This window comes from Mycteria americana, chromosome 25, assembly GCF_035582795.1.
Source record: "Mycteria americana isolate JAX WOST 10 ecotype Jacksonville Zoo and Gardens chromosome 25, USCA_MyAme_1.0, whole genome shotgun sequence".
NCBI lineage: Eukaryota > Metazoa > Chordata > Aves > Ciconiiformes > Ciconiidae > Mycteria > Mycteria americana.
In genome coordinates this window covers 3407681-3423363 of record NC_134389.1, presented here as the reverse complement: position 1 = coordinate 3423363, position 15683 = coordinate 3407681, and the positions used below count along the sequence as shown (strand labels likewise).

The 15683-nt window shown below is 64.2% G+C and overlaps 2 protein-coding genes across 2 annotated transcripts; both read left to right on the top strand.

The window, feature by feature from the left end:
- Positions 1-832: 832 nt before the first annotated feature.
- Positions 833-7935, top strand: LOC142420744 (lysosomal acid glucosylceramidase-like). Its single transcript, XM_075524956.1, is given in 16 exon segments — positions 833-991; positions 1116-1358; positions 1361-1703; positions 1932-2123; positions 2206-2352; positions 2488-2621; positions 2851-2902; positions 2905-3022; positions 3124-3343; positions 6797-6821; positions 6824-7020; positions 7099-7262; positions 7335-7360; positions 7363-7426; positions 7490-7554; positions 7557-7935. Coding segments are annotated over 16 exon segments (2424 nt in total). The 3' UTR covers positions 7832-7935.
- Positions 7936-8692: 757 nt separating this feature from the next.
- On the top strand, positions 8693-14068 carry LOC142420577 (lysosomal acid glucosylceramidase-like). Its single transcript, XM_075524666.1, has 12 exons — positions 8693-8721; positions 10188-10334; positions 11236-11354; positions 11510-11701; positions 11790-11936; positions 12113-12246; positions 12427-12599; positions 12696-12933; positions 13032-13256; positions 13337-13500; positions 13590-13715; positions 13794-14068. Exons 3-12 carry the CDS (start codon positions 11288-11290, stop codon positions 13900-13902), a joined length of 1575 nt encoding a protein of 524 aa, XP_075380781.1. The 5' UTR covers positions 8693-8721; positions 10188-10334; positions 11236-11287; the 3' UTR covers positions 13903-14068.
- Positions 14069-15683: the final 1615 nt, after the last annotated feature.

Here is a 15683-nt window from a genome sequence, read left to right as displayed (position 1 = left end):
GCACAGGACTGTGGCAGGGCAGTGCTGGAGGGTAGGAGGAACTTCGATGAATTGAATTGCCCCACAGCTCCATCTGATATGCCAGAAAAGGCGAAAATTAGTCATGAAGTGCTGCTCCACCTGGAGAGGGAGAGCTAACGGAGCGGTTTAACCCTGTGGAGGGAAACCCGAGCCCCCATGTTCAGTGCTTTTGGGCAGGCGGAGCTGGGAGCTGGCCACTCTCTGTCCCCCTGGGCCACCCCTGCAGGGAGATGCTGAGGGTGTCCCCGCAGTGATGGGTGTGTGAACGTGTGTCCATGGGAGCGGGCACATCCTGGGCGATGTGACCAGGACCAGCTGGTGTCTGCGTGCCTGGGTGAGCCGGCCCAGTTCAGCCCTGGCTCTTTGGACTGGGAGGGTCGCTCTCGGAGGAGCAGGGAGCGCTCCCAGAGCCGTTTGTCACCAGGGACAGAGGAGCAGAACTCTGCTCCTGGCACGGCTGGTGTCGGGGCAGCGGGTTCCCTTCCGTGGGTCTGACGTGACAGCGCAGCCCTGGCTGCCATTGCCAGGGGCCAGAGCGCAGCCCTACCTGTGCAGGAGCTGGGGCCCTTGCCAGCTTGCTGCTACTGCTGCTGCCTTCCACGGTGCACGCTGATGTGGGGCGAGCAATGCAAAAGGGTTGGGCAGGGCACGGCAGTGGCCCCAGCTCCTCTGTGGCTGCACCTGGCGGGTCCTTTTCACTGCATCGGGCCGTGCAGCCATGTTTGCCATTCTCGCCTGGGGGTCCTGAACCCTCCCCACGCTGGGCGCACGGCCACAACAGCTCTTGGGGGGGAATGGGGGAACTGGGGTGATGGGCAGGGGTAAATCGCTCAAGGTGCTGATAGAGCGCATTAGCAGGACAGCCTACGGTGCCCATGAGCCTGCCCGTGGGTTCCCCTGTGCTTCCAGGGATTCATCCAGACCCTGCCTGACAAAAGAAAGAAATCAGCTCTTCCTTCAGTACATTGCAGTGGGTTCTCAGAGCTGCCCCGTGCTGCATCTCCCTGTGCTGGTGCGGCCTTTCGTGTAGTCAGAGCTGCCAGCGCGATGTCTCCGTCTCTCCTCTCTGGGGCCTGACGCCCTTGCAACGGCAGCAGAAGGCGAGGGGGACCTGGTGTTCCCCGGCTCCAGCCCCGCAGCGAGGAGACTTACGATGGTCCGGGTCCAAGACCAGTGGTAGGTACGGGCCAGGAGGAGAGCAAGGAGGAGCCGTGGGGGTGGGAGAGGGTGTGCTGCGGAGGGAGCTCTTGAAGCGGCTCCCTGTAAAGGCAAGGTGGGGAGGCTGGAGCTGCCTGAGGAGGAGGAGGGCTGGCAGCAGCACAGGTCGGGGAGCAGCCAGGCTGCAGGCGGGTGGGCTGTGGGCTCCTGGGGAGGACCCACCTCACCTTCCTGCAAGGTGAGGGTCTTTGTGGGGGGGGACGGGACGGAGCGTGCGGCAGGAGCTCCCAGCAGCAGAACGAGGGGGGGCAGAGGAGATGGTGCTCATCCAGCCGGGGAGCACAGCCTGCCCCTCCGCCCCGTCCTGCGCCCACACCTGCCTTGGCTGAGGGTGCCCCGGCTCATCCGCTCGGCTCCCTGGGACCCACCAGAGCTGGGGGGACATGGAGGGGCCATGGGGGCTGTTGGCATCCTGGGCTGGCTGCCGCCGCTGCTGCTGCTGCAGGTGGTGCCCTGGGCTGCAGGTGAACGCAGGGACAGCACAAGGGTGGCAATGGGACAGTGTGGCTTGGGTGCTGGGGTGCCCTGGGACAGCGTCGGGAACCTGGCAGCAGCACCGGAGCTGGGGTGCCCGGGGAGGTGATGGGGTGCGGAGCACAGGGGCAGAGGCAGCACCCCGGGCAGGCAGGAGGGCTCTGGCAGGGACACGTCCCCGAGCCGGCAGCTGCCCCCACCCTGCCCGTGCCCCCCAGGTGCCCGGCCCTGCAGCCCCAAGTACTTTGGCCGCGACGCCATGGTGTGCGTCTGCAACGCCACGTACTGCGACACGCTGGACCCCGTGGTCCTGCCGGCCCCGGGCACCTACGTCAAGTACGAGAGCAGCAAGGCCGGCAAGCGGCTGGAGCGCAGCGAGGGGAGCTTCCAGCGCAGCCTGCGTGCCCCAGGTACCCGCTGTGGCCAGGCGGGCAGCGGGTGCCAGTGCAGGACCCCTGGGCACCGCGAGCTGAGCCAGGGTCTCCCTCACAGGGCTCCTGCTGATGCTCAACGTCTCCACACTGTACCAGAACATGAAGGACTTTGGTGGGTCCCTCCCCGATGCTGCTGCCCTGAACATCCTGGGGCTGTCGCAGCCGGTCCAGGACAACGTGCTGTGCTCCTACTTCTCTGAGAGCGGTGAGCAAAGAGGGCACCAGCAGCATGGGGCAGGTCGTGGGGTCCCCAGAGGTGGCTGTGCCCGTCCCTGCTGCAGGGACACCCATCACCTGGGCGCCTGCTCCAGTGCCGCTTGATGCCTTTCCTGCTCTGCAGGGATTGAGTACAACCTCATCTGGCTCCCTGTGGTTTGCAGTGACTTCCCTGTGAGCCCGTACAGCTATGATGACGTCCCCCACGACTATGATCTGAAGTACCTCAGGCTGGCAGAGGAGGACATGAAGATGAAGGTGGGAGGCTGAAGCTACTGCCCTTGGCACCTTGTCCCCTCTCCCGCCAGAGCTCCTGCACATGGTGGGACCCCTGTGACCAGGCACTGCTGAGCCCCACGTACGGTGGTAGGGTGTGTGGGGACAGCCCGTGGGAGCTGGCACCTCTGCCAGGGCACGTCCTGGTGCATCCCATGGTTTTGGGGGGCTGCAGCTGGAGCTGAGCTGGTCCCTCTGCCCCCTCCTGCAGATCCCCCTCCTGCACCGAGCCTCAGCCATGAGCAAGCGGCCGCTGTCGCCGTACACCAGCCCTGGACCTCCCCAGCCTGGATGAAGAGCAATGGGGACGTCCACAGGAAGGGCACGCTGAAGGGGCAGGCGGAGGACAAGTACCACAAGACCTGGGCCAACCACTTCATCAAGTACTGTCCCCCCGGGGCCGGGATGCTCGGGGACCACAGGGGACCGGGGCAGGCAGCGGGTGCAGGCGTGGCTGACGCTGCCCCCCCCTTCCCTGCGCCAGGTTCCTGGATGAATACACGAAACACAATGTGACCTCCTGGGTGGTGACGGCACAGAACGAGCCCCTCGCAGTGCTCCTCATGCCCCCCCACCCCCAGTTGCCCACCATTGCCTTCACTGCCGCGCAGCAGTGGGACTCTGTGTCCGTGACCTGGGCCCACCGCACCTGGCTCATCATCCTGGGCGACCAGCGCACCCGCCTCCCACACCGGGCCAAAGCGGTGAAGAGCAAAGCCCGCCGCCCTGCCCGGCTCCTTCCTCTCCCTCCACTCCGTGTCCCACCCAAGCCTTGGGTTTTAGCTGAAAACTAAGCCGCCACCGCCGCTCCCAGCCCTAGACAGAGCAGGAGGCAAACCGGGTCTGCTGGAGAGGGAGCCGGAGCGGGCTAATTCGGTAGCAACTGCCTCTGCATGTGCCTGGCTGAAGCGGGGACAGGAGGTGGCATCCGCATCCCGGATTCCTGCAGCGCGGCACGCAGAGGCGCTGCTGGCGTGCCAGCACCTTCTCAGAATCACAGAATCGTATAGGTTGGAAAGGACCTTTAAGATCATCGAGTCCAACCGTAAACCTAACACTGCCAAGCCCACCACTACACCATGTCCCTGAGCACCTCATCCAAACGGCTTTTAGATACCTCCAGGGATGGCGACTCAACCACTTCCCTGGGCAGCCTGTTCCAACGCTTGATAACCCTCTCGGTGAAGAAAAATTTCCTAATATCCAGTCTAAACCTCCCCTGGCGCAACTTGAGGCCATTTCCACTTGTCCTATCACTGGGAGAAGAGACCGACCCCACCTCTCTACACCCTCCTTTCAGGCAGTTGTAGAGAGCGATGAGGTCTCCCCTCAGCCTCCTTTTCTCCAGGCTGAACAACCCCAGGGCCCTCAGCCGCTCCCCATCAGCCTTGTGCTCCAGACCCTTCCCCAGCTCCGTTGCCCTTCTCTGGACACGCTCCAGCCCCTCAATGTCTCTCTTGTGGTGAGGGGCCCAACACTGAACACAGCATTCGAGGTGCGGCCTCACCAGTGCCCAGTACAGGGGCACGATCACTGCCCTAGTCCTGCTGGCCACGCTGTTTTTGATACAAGCCAGGATGCTGTTGGCTTTCTTGGCCACCTGGGCACACTGCTGGCTCATATTCAGGCGGCTGTCGACCAACACCCCCAGGTCCTTTTCCACCGGGCAGCTTTCCAGCCACTCTTCCCCAAGCCTGTAGCGTTGCATGGGGTTGCTGTGACCCAGGTGCAGGACCTGGCACTTGGCCTTGTTAAACCCCATACAACTGACATCGGCCCATCGATCCAGCCTGTCCAGATCCCTCTGCAGAGCCTTCCTACCCTCGAGCAGATCAATGCTCCCGCACAACTTGGTGTCATCTGCAAACTTACTGAGGGTGCACTCGATCCCCTCGTCCAGATCATTGATAAAGACATTAAACAGAACTGGCCCCAGCACAGAGCCCTGGGGAACACCGCTTCTGACCGGCCGCCAACCGGAGTAAACTCCATTCACCACCACTCTTTGGGCCCGGCCATCCAGCCAGTTCTTTACCCAGCGAAGAGGACACCCGTCCAAGCCGTGAGCAGCCAGTTTCTCCAGGAGAATGCTGTGGGAAACCGTGTCAAAGGCTTTACTGAAGTCCAGATAGACAACATCCACAGCCTTCCCCTCATCCACTAGGCGGGTCACCTTGTCGTAGAAGGAGATCAGGTTGGTCAAGCAGGACCTGCCTTTCCTGAACCCATGCTGGCTGGGCTTGATCCCTTGGTTATTCTCTGCATGCCGTGTGATAGCACTCAGGATGATCTGCTCCATCAGCTTTCCCGGCACCGAGGGCAGGCTGACAGGCCTGTAGTTCCCCGGGTCCTCCTTCCGGCCCTTCTTGAAGATGGGTGTCACATTTGCTAATCTCCAGTCAACTGGGACCTCCCCAGTTAGGCAGGACTGCTGGGAAATGATGGAAAGGGGCTTGGTGAGCACCTCTGCCAGTTCCTTCAGTACTCTCGGGTGGATCTCACCAGGCCCCATAGACTTGTGAGGGTCTAAGTGGTGCAGCAGGTCACTGACCATTTCCCCCTGCATTATGGGGGCTCCATTCCGGTCCCCGTCCCTATCTTCCAACTCCGGGGGCTGGGTACCCAGAGAACAATTGGCTCTGCTATTAAAGACTGAGGCAAAGAAGGCATTAAGTACCTCAGCCTTTTCCTCATCCTTGGTCGCTGTGTTCCCTCCCCTGTCTACTAGGGGCTGGAGATTCTCCTTAGCTCTCCTTTTGCTGCTAATGTATCTGAAGAAGTATTTTTTGTTGTCTTTTACGGCAGCAGCCAGACTGAGCTCTAGCTCAGCTTTGGCCCTTCTAATTTTCTCCCTGCACAACCTCGCTACACCGTTGTAGTCCTCCTGAGTTGCCAGGGGTTCCCCTTCTTCCAGAGGTCGTAGACTCCCCTCTTTTTCCAGAGTTCTAGCCAAAGCTCTCTAGTCAGCCAGGCCGGTCTTCTTCCCCGCCGGCTCGTCTTTCGGCACCTGGGGACAGCCCGCTCTTGTGCCTTTAGGACTTCCTCCTTAAAGAATGTCCAGCCTTCCTGGACCCCTTTGCCCTTTCGGGCTGCCTCCCAGGGGACTCTCTCAACCAGTCTCCAAAGTCCGCCCTCCGGAAGTCTAAGGTGGCAGTTCTGCTGACCACCCTCGCCGCTTCTCCAAGTATCAAAAACTCCATCATTTCGTGATCGCTCTGCCCAAGACAGCCTCCAACCATCACATGGCTCACAAGTCCTTCTCTGTTGGTGAACAAGAGGTCCAGCGGGGCCCCTTCCCTCGTTGGCTCCCTCACCAGCTGTGTCAGGAAGGTCTCTGCCACACACTCCAGGAACCTCCTGGACTGTTTCCTCTCTGCTGTATTGCATTTCCAGCAGACATCCGGCAGGTTGAAGTCCCCCACAAGAACAAGGGCTAGCGATCGTGAGGCTTCTCCCAGCTGCTTATAGAATAGTTCACCTGTCTCCTCATCCTGGTGGTCTGTAACAGACTCCCACCACAATATCTGCCCTGTTGGCCTTCCCCCGATTCTTACCCATAGACACTCCACCCTATCGTCACCATCATCGAGCCCTAAACTAAACTCAAAACTCTCCAGGCAGAGCTTTGGCTGATTTGGCTTACCCTTCGCAATGCTGAAGAGCTGTTTGTGGGAATTACCTTAAACGAAACGGAAAGAAAATAAAACGTGCTCCTGCCCCTGCCTCGAGCAAGGCCGGAGCTGCAGGGGATGGTGCAGCACGTCCCTCCCTCCCCTCAAACCGCCCAGAACCAGGCAGGGCCATGGTGCAAGCCCACCCCAGGGCGGGATGCGGAGGGAGGACCAGGCAGCGGCGGGGGCCACGTGGGGGGCGAGGAGCCCACCGAGGGGCACATCTGCCCCCACACACCAATTGCCCTGCACCCAGCAGGGTGCCGGAGCTACGTCGGGGTGCTGCTCGTGGCTTGCTGCCCGGGGTGCAGGTGCTGAAGGGAGGGGGCTGCAGGCGCGGGTGCCTGCGGTGCCTGCAGGAGGGTACAAGGGGGGAGGCAGGTGGCCCTAGGAGACCCCGCTGGCACATGGGGTCCGTGTGTCCATCCCCACAGGGCTCAGGGCGCTGGTGGCCCTGGTGCGAGGCGTCTCCTCTGCTCCCCCCAGGTCCTGGGCAATGCCACCGCTGCTGCTGTGTCGCCAGCCTGGGGGTTCACTGGTACCTGGACGGCGTCGTCCTGGCCAGCGGCAGCCTGGGGGCCACCCACAAGCTCTTCCCTGACCATTTTCTCCTCTACGCGGAGGCCTGCGGCGGCTTCCTCACCCTCTGGTTCTCCGTGTCCCTGGGCTGCTGGGAGCGAAGGGATCACTACAGCCACAGCATCCTGACGGTACGGCCCCCCCGGCACTGCCCTACCAGGGCTGGGGGCCTGGCTCAGCCCTGCTCAGCCCCTTCCCTGCCTGCCCAGGTCCTGAACCGCTTTGTGGTCGGCTGGACCGACTGGAACCTGGCCCTGGACCTGGAGGGGGGCCCCAACTGGAGCAAGAACTACGTGGACAGCCCCATCATCGTGGACAGCAGCAAGGACATCTTCTACAAGCAGCCCATGTTCTACCACCTAGGGCACTTCAGGTGGGTCAGGCCTCAGGTGCTGCCACCAGCCCGAGACCGGGGCACGATCCCTCTCTGCTCCTCTCCCCGCAGCAAGTTCATCCCTGAGGGCTGCTGGCGTGCGGCCTCATCTGTCAGCTGGAGCACGTGGCCATTCTGCAGCCCATCCTGGTGGTCCTCAATAGGTTAGCAGGGCAGTCCGGGCAGGGGGACACGGGGGGATGCTCGGCCCCTCTCCCCCCGCCAAGGTTTGGCTGGGATGTGCCGTTTGGGACCCGGAACCCCGCCATTGGTTTCACCAAGACCGTGGCTCCAGCCAGACCTACCTGCGGCACCAGCAGCGATGGCCAGGGCAGTGCTGGGGATGGTGCCGAGTGGCTGGGGGTCTCCGGGGGTCAGGTCTTCCCCCACCCTTTCCAGCATCCTTCAATGGTGGAAGCGGGTGGCGACCCACTGCTGGGGGTGCAGCAGGGACCAGGGGTCCTGTCCCTGCGCAAGGGGCTCCGTGTGCTCCTGGCACTGGGGTCTCGCCAGGGCTGCTGCCGCTGCTGCCGCTTCCCAGCCTCCTCCCTCCCTCCCCAGCCCCCTGAAAGCTCCTGCTGCACGGTCTCCTGGACCACGCTTCCACACGTGGCTCCCTTGAAACCTTCGCGTGTGTCTCGGGCGCCAAGTAAAGCCGTGACGTGCTCCCTCCGGTATGCGCCGTCCCCGTCAGTGTTTCCTCTGCTCTCTCGGAAATTGCTCGGTTTTCCTCAGAGAAGCAGCGAAGGGCAAAGGGTGCCCCGGAGGGCTCCATCCCCGTGGCCCGCGTGTGGCTGCCTTGTTTATCGCTGCAGCTGGAGCCTCAGCCGCTCGCCAGCTCTTGATTCGTTTCATATGTGCCGTTGGTTTTCCCCAGCCTACTTTTTTTTTTTTTTTTTTAAATCAAAATGTCCTGTTGCACCAGGACAGACGCTGTAAAAAGGCCGAATAAATTATATCAGTGTCCCCATCCACCAAACCTCGCAGACAAATTAGGTTGATGCCATCTCTTCCAGAGCTCACACCGCTGGCCGCATCCAGCCACCCTCCACCGGTGTGGCCTCCGGACAAACTCCCCTCTATTCCGGCCGTGGCCGACATCGAGCTGGCAGCCCGCAATTACCTGGCCATCCTGTTTGCTCTCTTTAAATACCAGTTACAGTATTTGCTTGCTCCAGCATTTGGGAACATTACCAGCATCTTTGAAGTCTGGGAATGAGAAAGCCAGAGCGCTCCTTGGCAAACTCCCCTTGTGTGTGAGCTGTGGAGCTGCTGATGTTGGGGAAAAAGAAAAAAAAAAAAGAGGTTTAACAGCTGTTTTCTTGGAGTGCAGCATGAAGGTGGCAGCAGGCTCCATCTCAGCCCTGTTCACGGAGCACATCTGCCCATCCTGCGCTTTTATCGATGTTCCTGGGTAGCGCTGGCCCAAACGGCAGCTGGGCTGCCTGCGCTTCTCAAGGTACATCAAAGCTCTGCCGCGCCGGGAAGGGGCATACGGGGCCCCGCACCCCCAGATGTTCAGCAGCGCTCAGGGACGCGTGTACAGGAAAATGCCTCGGCACAGCCCCTCCGGGCGGGCTCCGCGCTCCCTGACCATCTGGAAACGCATCTGCTGCAGGGCTGGTACCTTCCCTCCATGCTGAAAAGCTGACGGGGAAACTGAGGGATGCCCCATCCCCGGCGGCGGGTGTGAGGGGCTGGGGCGCGGAATCGCTCCCATCGTCCCCGCCGGCTGCAGCCTGTGCCGGGGGTCCTTGCTCTAGCTGCAGCGGGATGAGCGGTCCCTGGTTGAGGGGCTGCAGTCCCCAGGCGAGGGCCTGCCTCCCTGGCCACCCACACGAGCAGCCGCCTCTCCCGTGGCTCTGCCCCACTCCTGTTTCTCCCGATGGGCAGGTGCCTGCAGTTAGGAAGGATCCCAAATTAGAAGGTGCGGAGCCCAGGCTTGTTTTGCAGATGATAAACTGCTGCAGCCTGCTCCACCCAGCCTGGCTGCGGGCGTGGGGCTCAGGTGCGTGGGGCACGGCCCCACGGCAGGGGTGAGTGGGGCCTCGGCGGGCAGCACCTACAGCCCCCGCTGCGCCCATCGCCTTCTCAGCCGGGTGACGAGGAGTGGGGCGCAGCGTTTTAGGATGAGAGGAAATGGCCTCAAGTTGCGCCAGGGGAGGTTTAGACTGGATATTAGGAAATTTTACTTCACCGAGAGGGTTATCAAGCATTGAACAGGCTGCCCAGGGAAGTGGTTGAGTCGCCATCCCTGGAGGTATTTAAAAGCCGTTTGGATGAGGTGCTCAGGGACATGGTGTAGTGGTGGGCTTGGTAGTGTTAGGTTTACGGTTGGACTCGATGATCTTAAAGGTCCTTTCCAACCTCTACGATTCTGTGATTGTGTGTGATTCTGTGCAGTCATCCCTGCCGTGGCTGGCTGCCCGCAGGGTTGCCCACGGCCCCGGCAGCGTCTCTGCCCACGCCAGGAAAGTTGCTGGTGCAGCCACAAGCAGGACACGGGTTGCGGCTGCGGCGCTGGCGGCAGACAGCTCTTGCCTGTGCCTGCGGCAAAGCCGAGCCGCTGCCGGGTGGGACTCGAGGCCGAGGAGCCGCACAAGCCCAGCAGGGACGCCCGGGAGGGCACAGCCGGCCCTACCCCTGCCCCAGGGCGTCCCGAGGAGAGGAGGCTGCTTTCGTGGGGCGTTTTGCAAGGGGCGCGCAGCGCTGGGGCTGGGCGGAGGTGGCTGCAGGGGGTCCTGTCGGGCGTGATGGAGGCACTTGGGGGGCTGGTTGGCATCCCGCTCCCCCCTCCGCCCCCAGCTTCCCTCTGGCCACTGGGACAGGTTTCAGGAGAGCTTTGCAAACGCTGCGGTGAATGTTGAAAGCTCTCATTGGAGTGAGGTTGCAAAATCATCCCCGGGCTCCTCTTCAAATGCACAGAGTCCCATGAGCTGTCCTCTCCCGGACTCACCTTTCCTGCTCCGCCAGACGCTGTCACCTCCTACCACGCACAGCCAGAAAGCAGGTCCTGCCACCCCTCTGCCCCGCGCCCAGCAGAGACGCAGCAAGAGGGTTTTCTGGCAGCAGGTGAGTACCCTGGGTCCGGAGCGGCTTCATCAGCCGGTGGGGAGAGGGATGGCCCCGGACAGCAGGACCACGCCGAGGCCATGCCCATGGCGCTGGGCATCGCCCCCAGGCAGGGAGCGGGAGGTGATGCGTGGGGGACAGCCTGCCTGGCCCTCGTCCCCATCCCGCACAGTCTCAGGGAGCAGCGAGCTGGCGCTGTCCCACCCTTGCCTCCCCCTGCCCGGGGGCAGCAGCCTGGCACCGGGGTCCCGAGGCGCGGAGGTGGCTCCTCCCGTGCCCTCGTCGAGAAGCTCCTCGCCCAGCGTCACGGAAGGGACAGGGCAGGGTGGGAGCACCTGCAGGGAGCAGGGAAATGCGGGACTCCTCTGCGCCGGGGGCTCGAGCCCCAGACCCCTCTGGCTGGGCAAGCCCCGGCTGCCATGCTCATGGGGTTGGGAGCGTGGAGCTGTTTGTTCCCAGCCGCGGCTCGGGAGGCACCGGGGACGCGTGGACTGGCACGGCACGGCACGGCACGGCTGTGGGACGAGCAAGGAGGGAGAAGGAGTGGGAGGGAGGCAATGGGAGTGAACTGAGCTGCCGGGTACAGCCGGCGTGGGCGGCTGGGAGCGCCGGGCTGGTGGGCGCGGGGCGGCACTCGCCCGGGGGGCTGCAGCCCTGGCCAGGATGAGGCCGGAGGTGTCCGTGGGCACTGGCAGGGCAGGAGGGAAGGCGAGCGCTGGGCTGGGGCTGTGGGGAGCGGGCAGGGTGGCGGGGGCTGAGCCCTGGCAGGGGGTGCTGGTGCTCCCCGAGGCTCCTGGGCAGGGGGATGGTGGGGCTGTCCCTGCCCTGGGTCTCTGTCCCCGTGCGGGGCTGGGACAGGGCAAGAGGAGCTGGTTGCTGACACCCGCCGCCCCGTTCCCAGCCCTGGTGCTTGCCGTCAGCGTCCATCCGAGCCGTGCTGCAGCGGATGTGCCATGGGGCCTGGGTGTGCTGGCGTCCTGGGCTGGATCCTGCTGGTGCAGGCAGCGTTGCGGGCAGCAGGTAGGTGCCGGCGCCGTGTCCCCAAGCAGAGGGGTGCAGAGGTCAGCGGTTTGAGGCGGCAAAGCCATGGGTTCGGTGTCCGTGGTGGGTTGAAGCGGTGAGCTGGGCTCCTGCCACAGCCCTCTGTGCCTGCCCGGTCTCTCCTCCTGCCGCAGGTGGCCGTCCCTGTGATGCCAGGGACTTCGGTCATGGCTCGCTGGTGTGCGCCTGCAACGCCACGTACTGCGACACGCTGGACCCTGTGGTCCTGCCGGCCCCGGGCACCTATGTCAAGTATGAGAGCAGCAAGGCTGGCAAGCGGCTGGAGCGCAGCGAGGGGAGCTTCCAGCGCAACACCAAGACCCCAGGTACCCACTGTGGCTGGACGCCTGCCTGCGCACCGGGGAACAGAGTCCATCCCTGTGCGGCAGCTGCAACGATGTTTGTCCCCCGCAGATTTCCATCTCACTCTGGACACGGCGCAGCGGTACCAGAAGGTGAAAGGCTTCGGTGGCTCCGTCACAGACTCAGCTGCCATCAACATCCAGTCCCTGTCCAAGGATGCCCAGAACCACCTGCTCCGCTCCTATTTCTCCGAGGAAGGTGAGTCTGGGGCAGGGCGATGCTGCTGGGTGGCAGGGCCAGTCTGTCCGGCCTTCCCTGCTCGGGATCTGGCTGCTGAGACTCGTGCCAAGGGGCTGGGAGGCTGCTGGAAGCTGGGAGGCTGCACCCCCTGAATACACCCCAGGGACGCCCATCACAGCCCGCCCTGTCCCCAGGCATCGAGTACAACCTCGTGCGCGTCCCCATGGCCAGCACCGACTTCTCTGTCCGCCTGTACACCTATGCCGATGTGGAGGGCGACTTCGAGCTGAAGCACTTCAACCTGACGGAGGAGGACACACGGATGAAGGCGAGTCCCGCAGGGCGAGCCCGAGGCGCCGGGGCTGCAGCCTGGGTGGGATGGGACGGGACGGGCTGGGGAAGGGGAGCACCTTCCCGCTGATGGGGAGGGAGAGGACTCGTCCTGCTGCCTGCAATGCCGGCATCAGGGCAGACCCAGAGAGTTCACTACCATCCCGGTTCTCCCCAGATCCCCATCCTCCGGGCAGCTCAGGCAGTGGCCAAGCGGCCACTGTCGCTGTACGCCAGCCCCTGGACCTCTCCGGTGTGGATGAAGACGAACGGTGCAATGACAGGGAGGGGGACGCTGAAGGGCAGCCCCGGGGACAAGTACCACCAGGCCTGGGCCAAGTATTTCATCCGGTGAGGGTCCGCGGGAGCGCAGTGGGCGCCAGGGTCACCGTGCCCAGGGCTGGGGCTACGGTGACGGGGCCATTCACCATCTGCCCCCATGCCCAGGTTCCTGGACGAATACGCCAAGCACAACCTGACTTTCTGGGCAGTGACTGCGGGGAACGAGCCCACGGCCGGCGAGATCGTCTTCTACCCCTTCCAGTGCCTGGGCTTCTCCCCCGAGCACCAGCGGGACTTCATCGCCCGGGACCTGGGCCCCGCGCTGGCCAACAGCTCCCACCACGATGTCCGGCTCATCATCCTGGATGACCAGAGGGTGATGCTGCCCTACTGGGCCCAGGTGGTGAGTCCCCATGCTGGCTCTCCTGGCCCACGGTGGCTCTCCTGGCCCCACGGTGGCTCTCCCAGCCCTGGGCACTGGTGACTCCTTTCTCCTGCCAGGTTCTCAAAGACCCTGTGGCCGCCAGCTACATCAGCGGCATCGGCATCCACTGGTACCTGGACTTCCTGGCGCCCATCGACCTCACGCTCTCCATCACCCATCACCTCTTCCCGGACTATTTCCTCCTCTCCACGGAGGCCTCCACCGGCTCCTTCTTCTGGGAGCCCAGGGTGGTGCTGGGCGGCTGGGAGCGCGGGAGCAAGTACAGCCACAGCATCCTGTCGGTAGGGCTCGGCGGGGGCTGCTGAGGCGCCGGCCACCCCTTGCACCCGCCCGCAGCTCAGCGCCATCACCTGCCCCGCAGAACCTCAACAACTACGTGACGGGCTGGACCGACTGGAACCTGGCCCTGGACCTGGAGGGGGGCCCCAACTGGAGCAAGAACTACGTGGACAGCCCCGTCATCGTGGACAGCAGCAAGGACATCTTCTACAAGCAGCCCATGTTCTACCACCTGGGGCACTTCAGGTGGGTCGAGGCCGGGGGTGGCCGGCAAGAGGCTGCCGGCTCCAGCCACCATCCCGGGCACCACGCTCAGACCCTGCTTGTCTCTGCAGCAAGTTCATCCCCGAGGGCTCACAGCGTGTGGGGCTGGCTGTCTCCAAGAAGTGCCGGCGGTGTAACCTAGAGCACTCGGCTTTCCTGCGCCCCGACGGCGCCGTCGTCCTGGTGGTCCTGAACCGGTGAGTGGCTCAGCCCCGCGCTCCGGCTCGAAGCCTGGCTGCCCCCGCTGACCTGTATCCCCTCTCGCATCCCCACAGCTCCCCCATGGACGTGTCCTTCGGGATCTCCGACCCACGGGTCGGCTTCATTGAGGCCACGGCTCCCAGTGACTCCATCCAGACATTCTTGTGGAAGCAGCCAGCCTAGCACGGCCACGGCTGGTGGTGGAGGGAGGTGCCGGCACCGGCAGCACGGTGCTGGTGGAGGGCTTGGGGACGGGCCCCTGCGCAGCGCTGGGGCTGCAGCACAGCCCCTGCAGCCCCGCGACACCCCAGGGGACCTGTTTGATCCGAGGGCTGCAATGCCTGCTCTTTTCTAGATGTTTTCATAAAATAAACAGGTTTTCTACGACGTCGCCTGTGCCCCCTCTGCCCTCCCTTGCTGCCTGCTCAGCAGGCAGGACTACGCCAGGAGCCAGAGGAGGAAGCAGGTTTGGGGCTGGCAGTACCTGCTGAGCCCCATGGGGCCCCATCCCGCCTCTGCCCGGGTTCCTGGGGGCACCCCACTGGGGACTGGGTCCGTGCTGCGGGGAGGCAGGGGGCTGTCACCCCAAGAGGTGACATCTCCCTCCCCTCTGCCCACTGCAGCGTCCCCCAGGCAGGGCAGGGGCCAGAAGCTGTCAGGGACCTGGGGACAGCAGCAGCCAGGACCCGCAGCCGGGATTTAGCGCAGGGCCCCGACGTCAGCGGCCCCGGCTTCTCCTCCTGGCCGGAGCAGGCGGCCGTGTGCTGCGGTTTCTCCTGCCGGAGCAGCCATCAGCCCCCCCGCCCCAGCTAATGGGAACCGGCAGCGTCGGGCACATACTTCCCGAGTGACGTTATGGGGGAGCGGGCACGGGGGGGCTGCACTGAGTCATCCCCCTCCCGGTGGGGCCCCTCAAACTGGGCCAGCATGGGGGAGGCTCCACAGCTGGCCCTGGCACAGCAGCACAGCACCGCAGCTCCGCTCCCAGCACAACGCAGGGGCCCCCCCGGCCATCACACGTGGGGCGCGTGTCCGGGGAGCTCAGCCTGGGGCCACCGGGCACAGCCAGCCCCCAAGGGCACGCACAGCAGCAGTGTCAGGATGTCGGTGGCGGCGGCGGCCGAACAAGCGAGGGCTGTGTGCCGCCCAGCAGCCAGCGCGCGGGCGAGCCTGGCCAGACGCCGCTTTTCCATTTACGTGCTCGTAAACCGGCAGCGGCCAGAGGAAACCGCCGCAGCACGGCCAGCCCCGGGGCTGAGCCCCCCGCGGGGTGTCCCAAGGGAGCACCGCGGTCCTGCTGGGGCGCACGGTGCTTGGGCGGCCACCTCCGGCCCTGGGCCCCGCTCTGCAGCCCATGCGCCCTCAGCCGCCGCTTGCGGAGCCACGCTTACCGCACGACGTGCTTTTGGCAGTGCCAGCTGCGAGGAACTCCCCATTGCTGGCAGGCATGGAGGAATGCAAACAGAGCTGTCAGCGCCGGAGGGATCCCTGCAGCAGCCGCAGCCGCTCGCTGCCCTGTTCGTGCCGCTGCGGGGAGCTGGGCTCCGGGTGTCCCTGCAGCAGTGGGTTCGCTCGTGCCCTCCCGGGCAGGGCACACGTCCTGACGAGGAGCCCGGGTCTCCCTTGCCGCTGGTTTCTGCTGCGGCAGACAGCCGGCCAGGGACCGTCCCCAGCCGTGCTGTGGCTCTTGGGGAAGCCAGGCTGGCAGCAGCGTAGTGGTGGGGGGACTGGCCCCACAGAACCTGCTGCCCGCTCTGCCTGGCAGCCGGAGGGCAGGGGTGCCGCAGGGTGGGGGAGAGGGAGGGCTCAGCCCCACAGCTGCCGGAGAAGGGATGGGGGATGCTGCCAAGACACTCACGGATGCTTTTAGGAACCTAAAAACCCGCAGGTCTCCCCTTCGCCCCATCCCCAGAGAGCCCCAAGGCTGGGGATGAGGGGCAGAGCTGCGAGAAGGATGCGGGGTG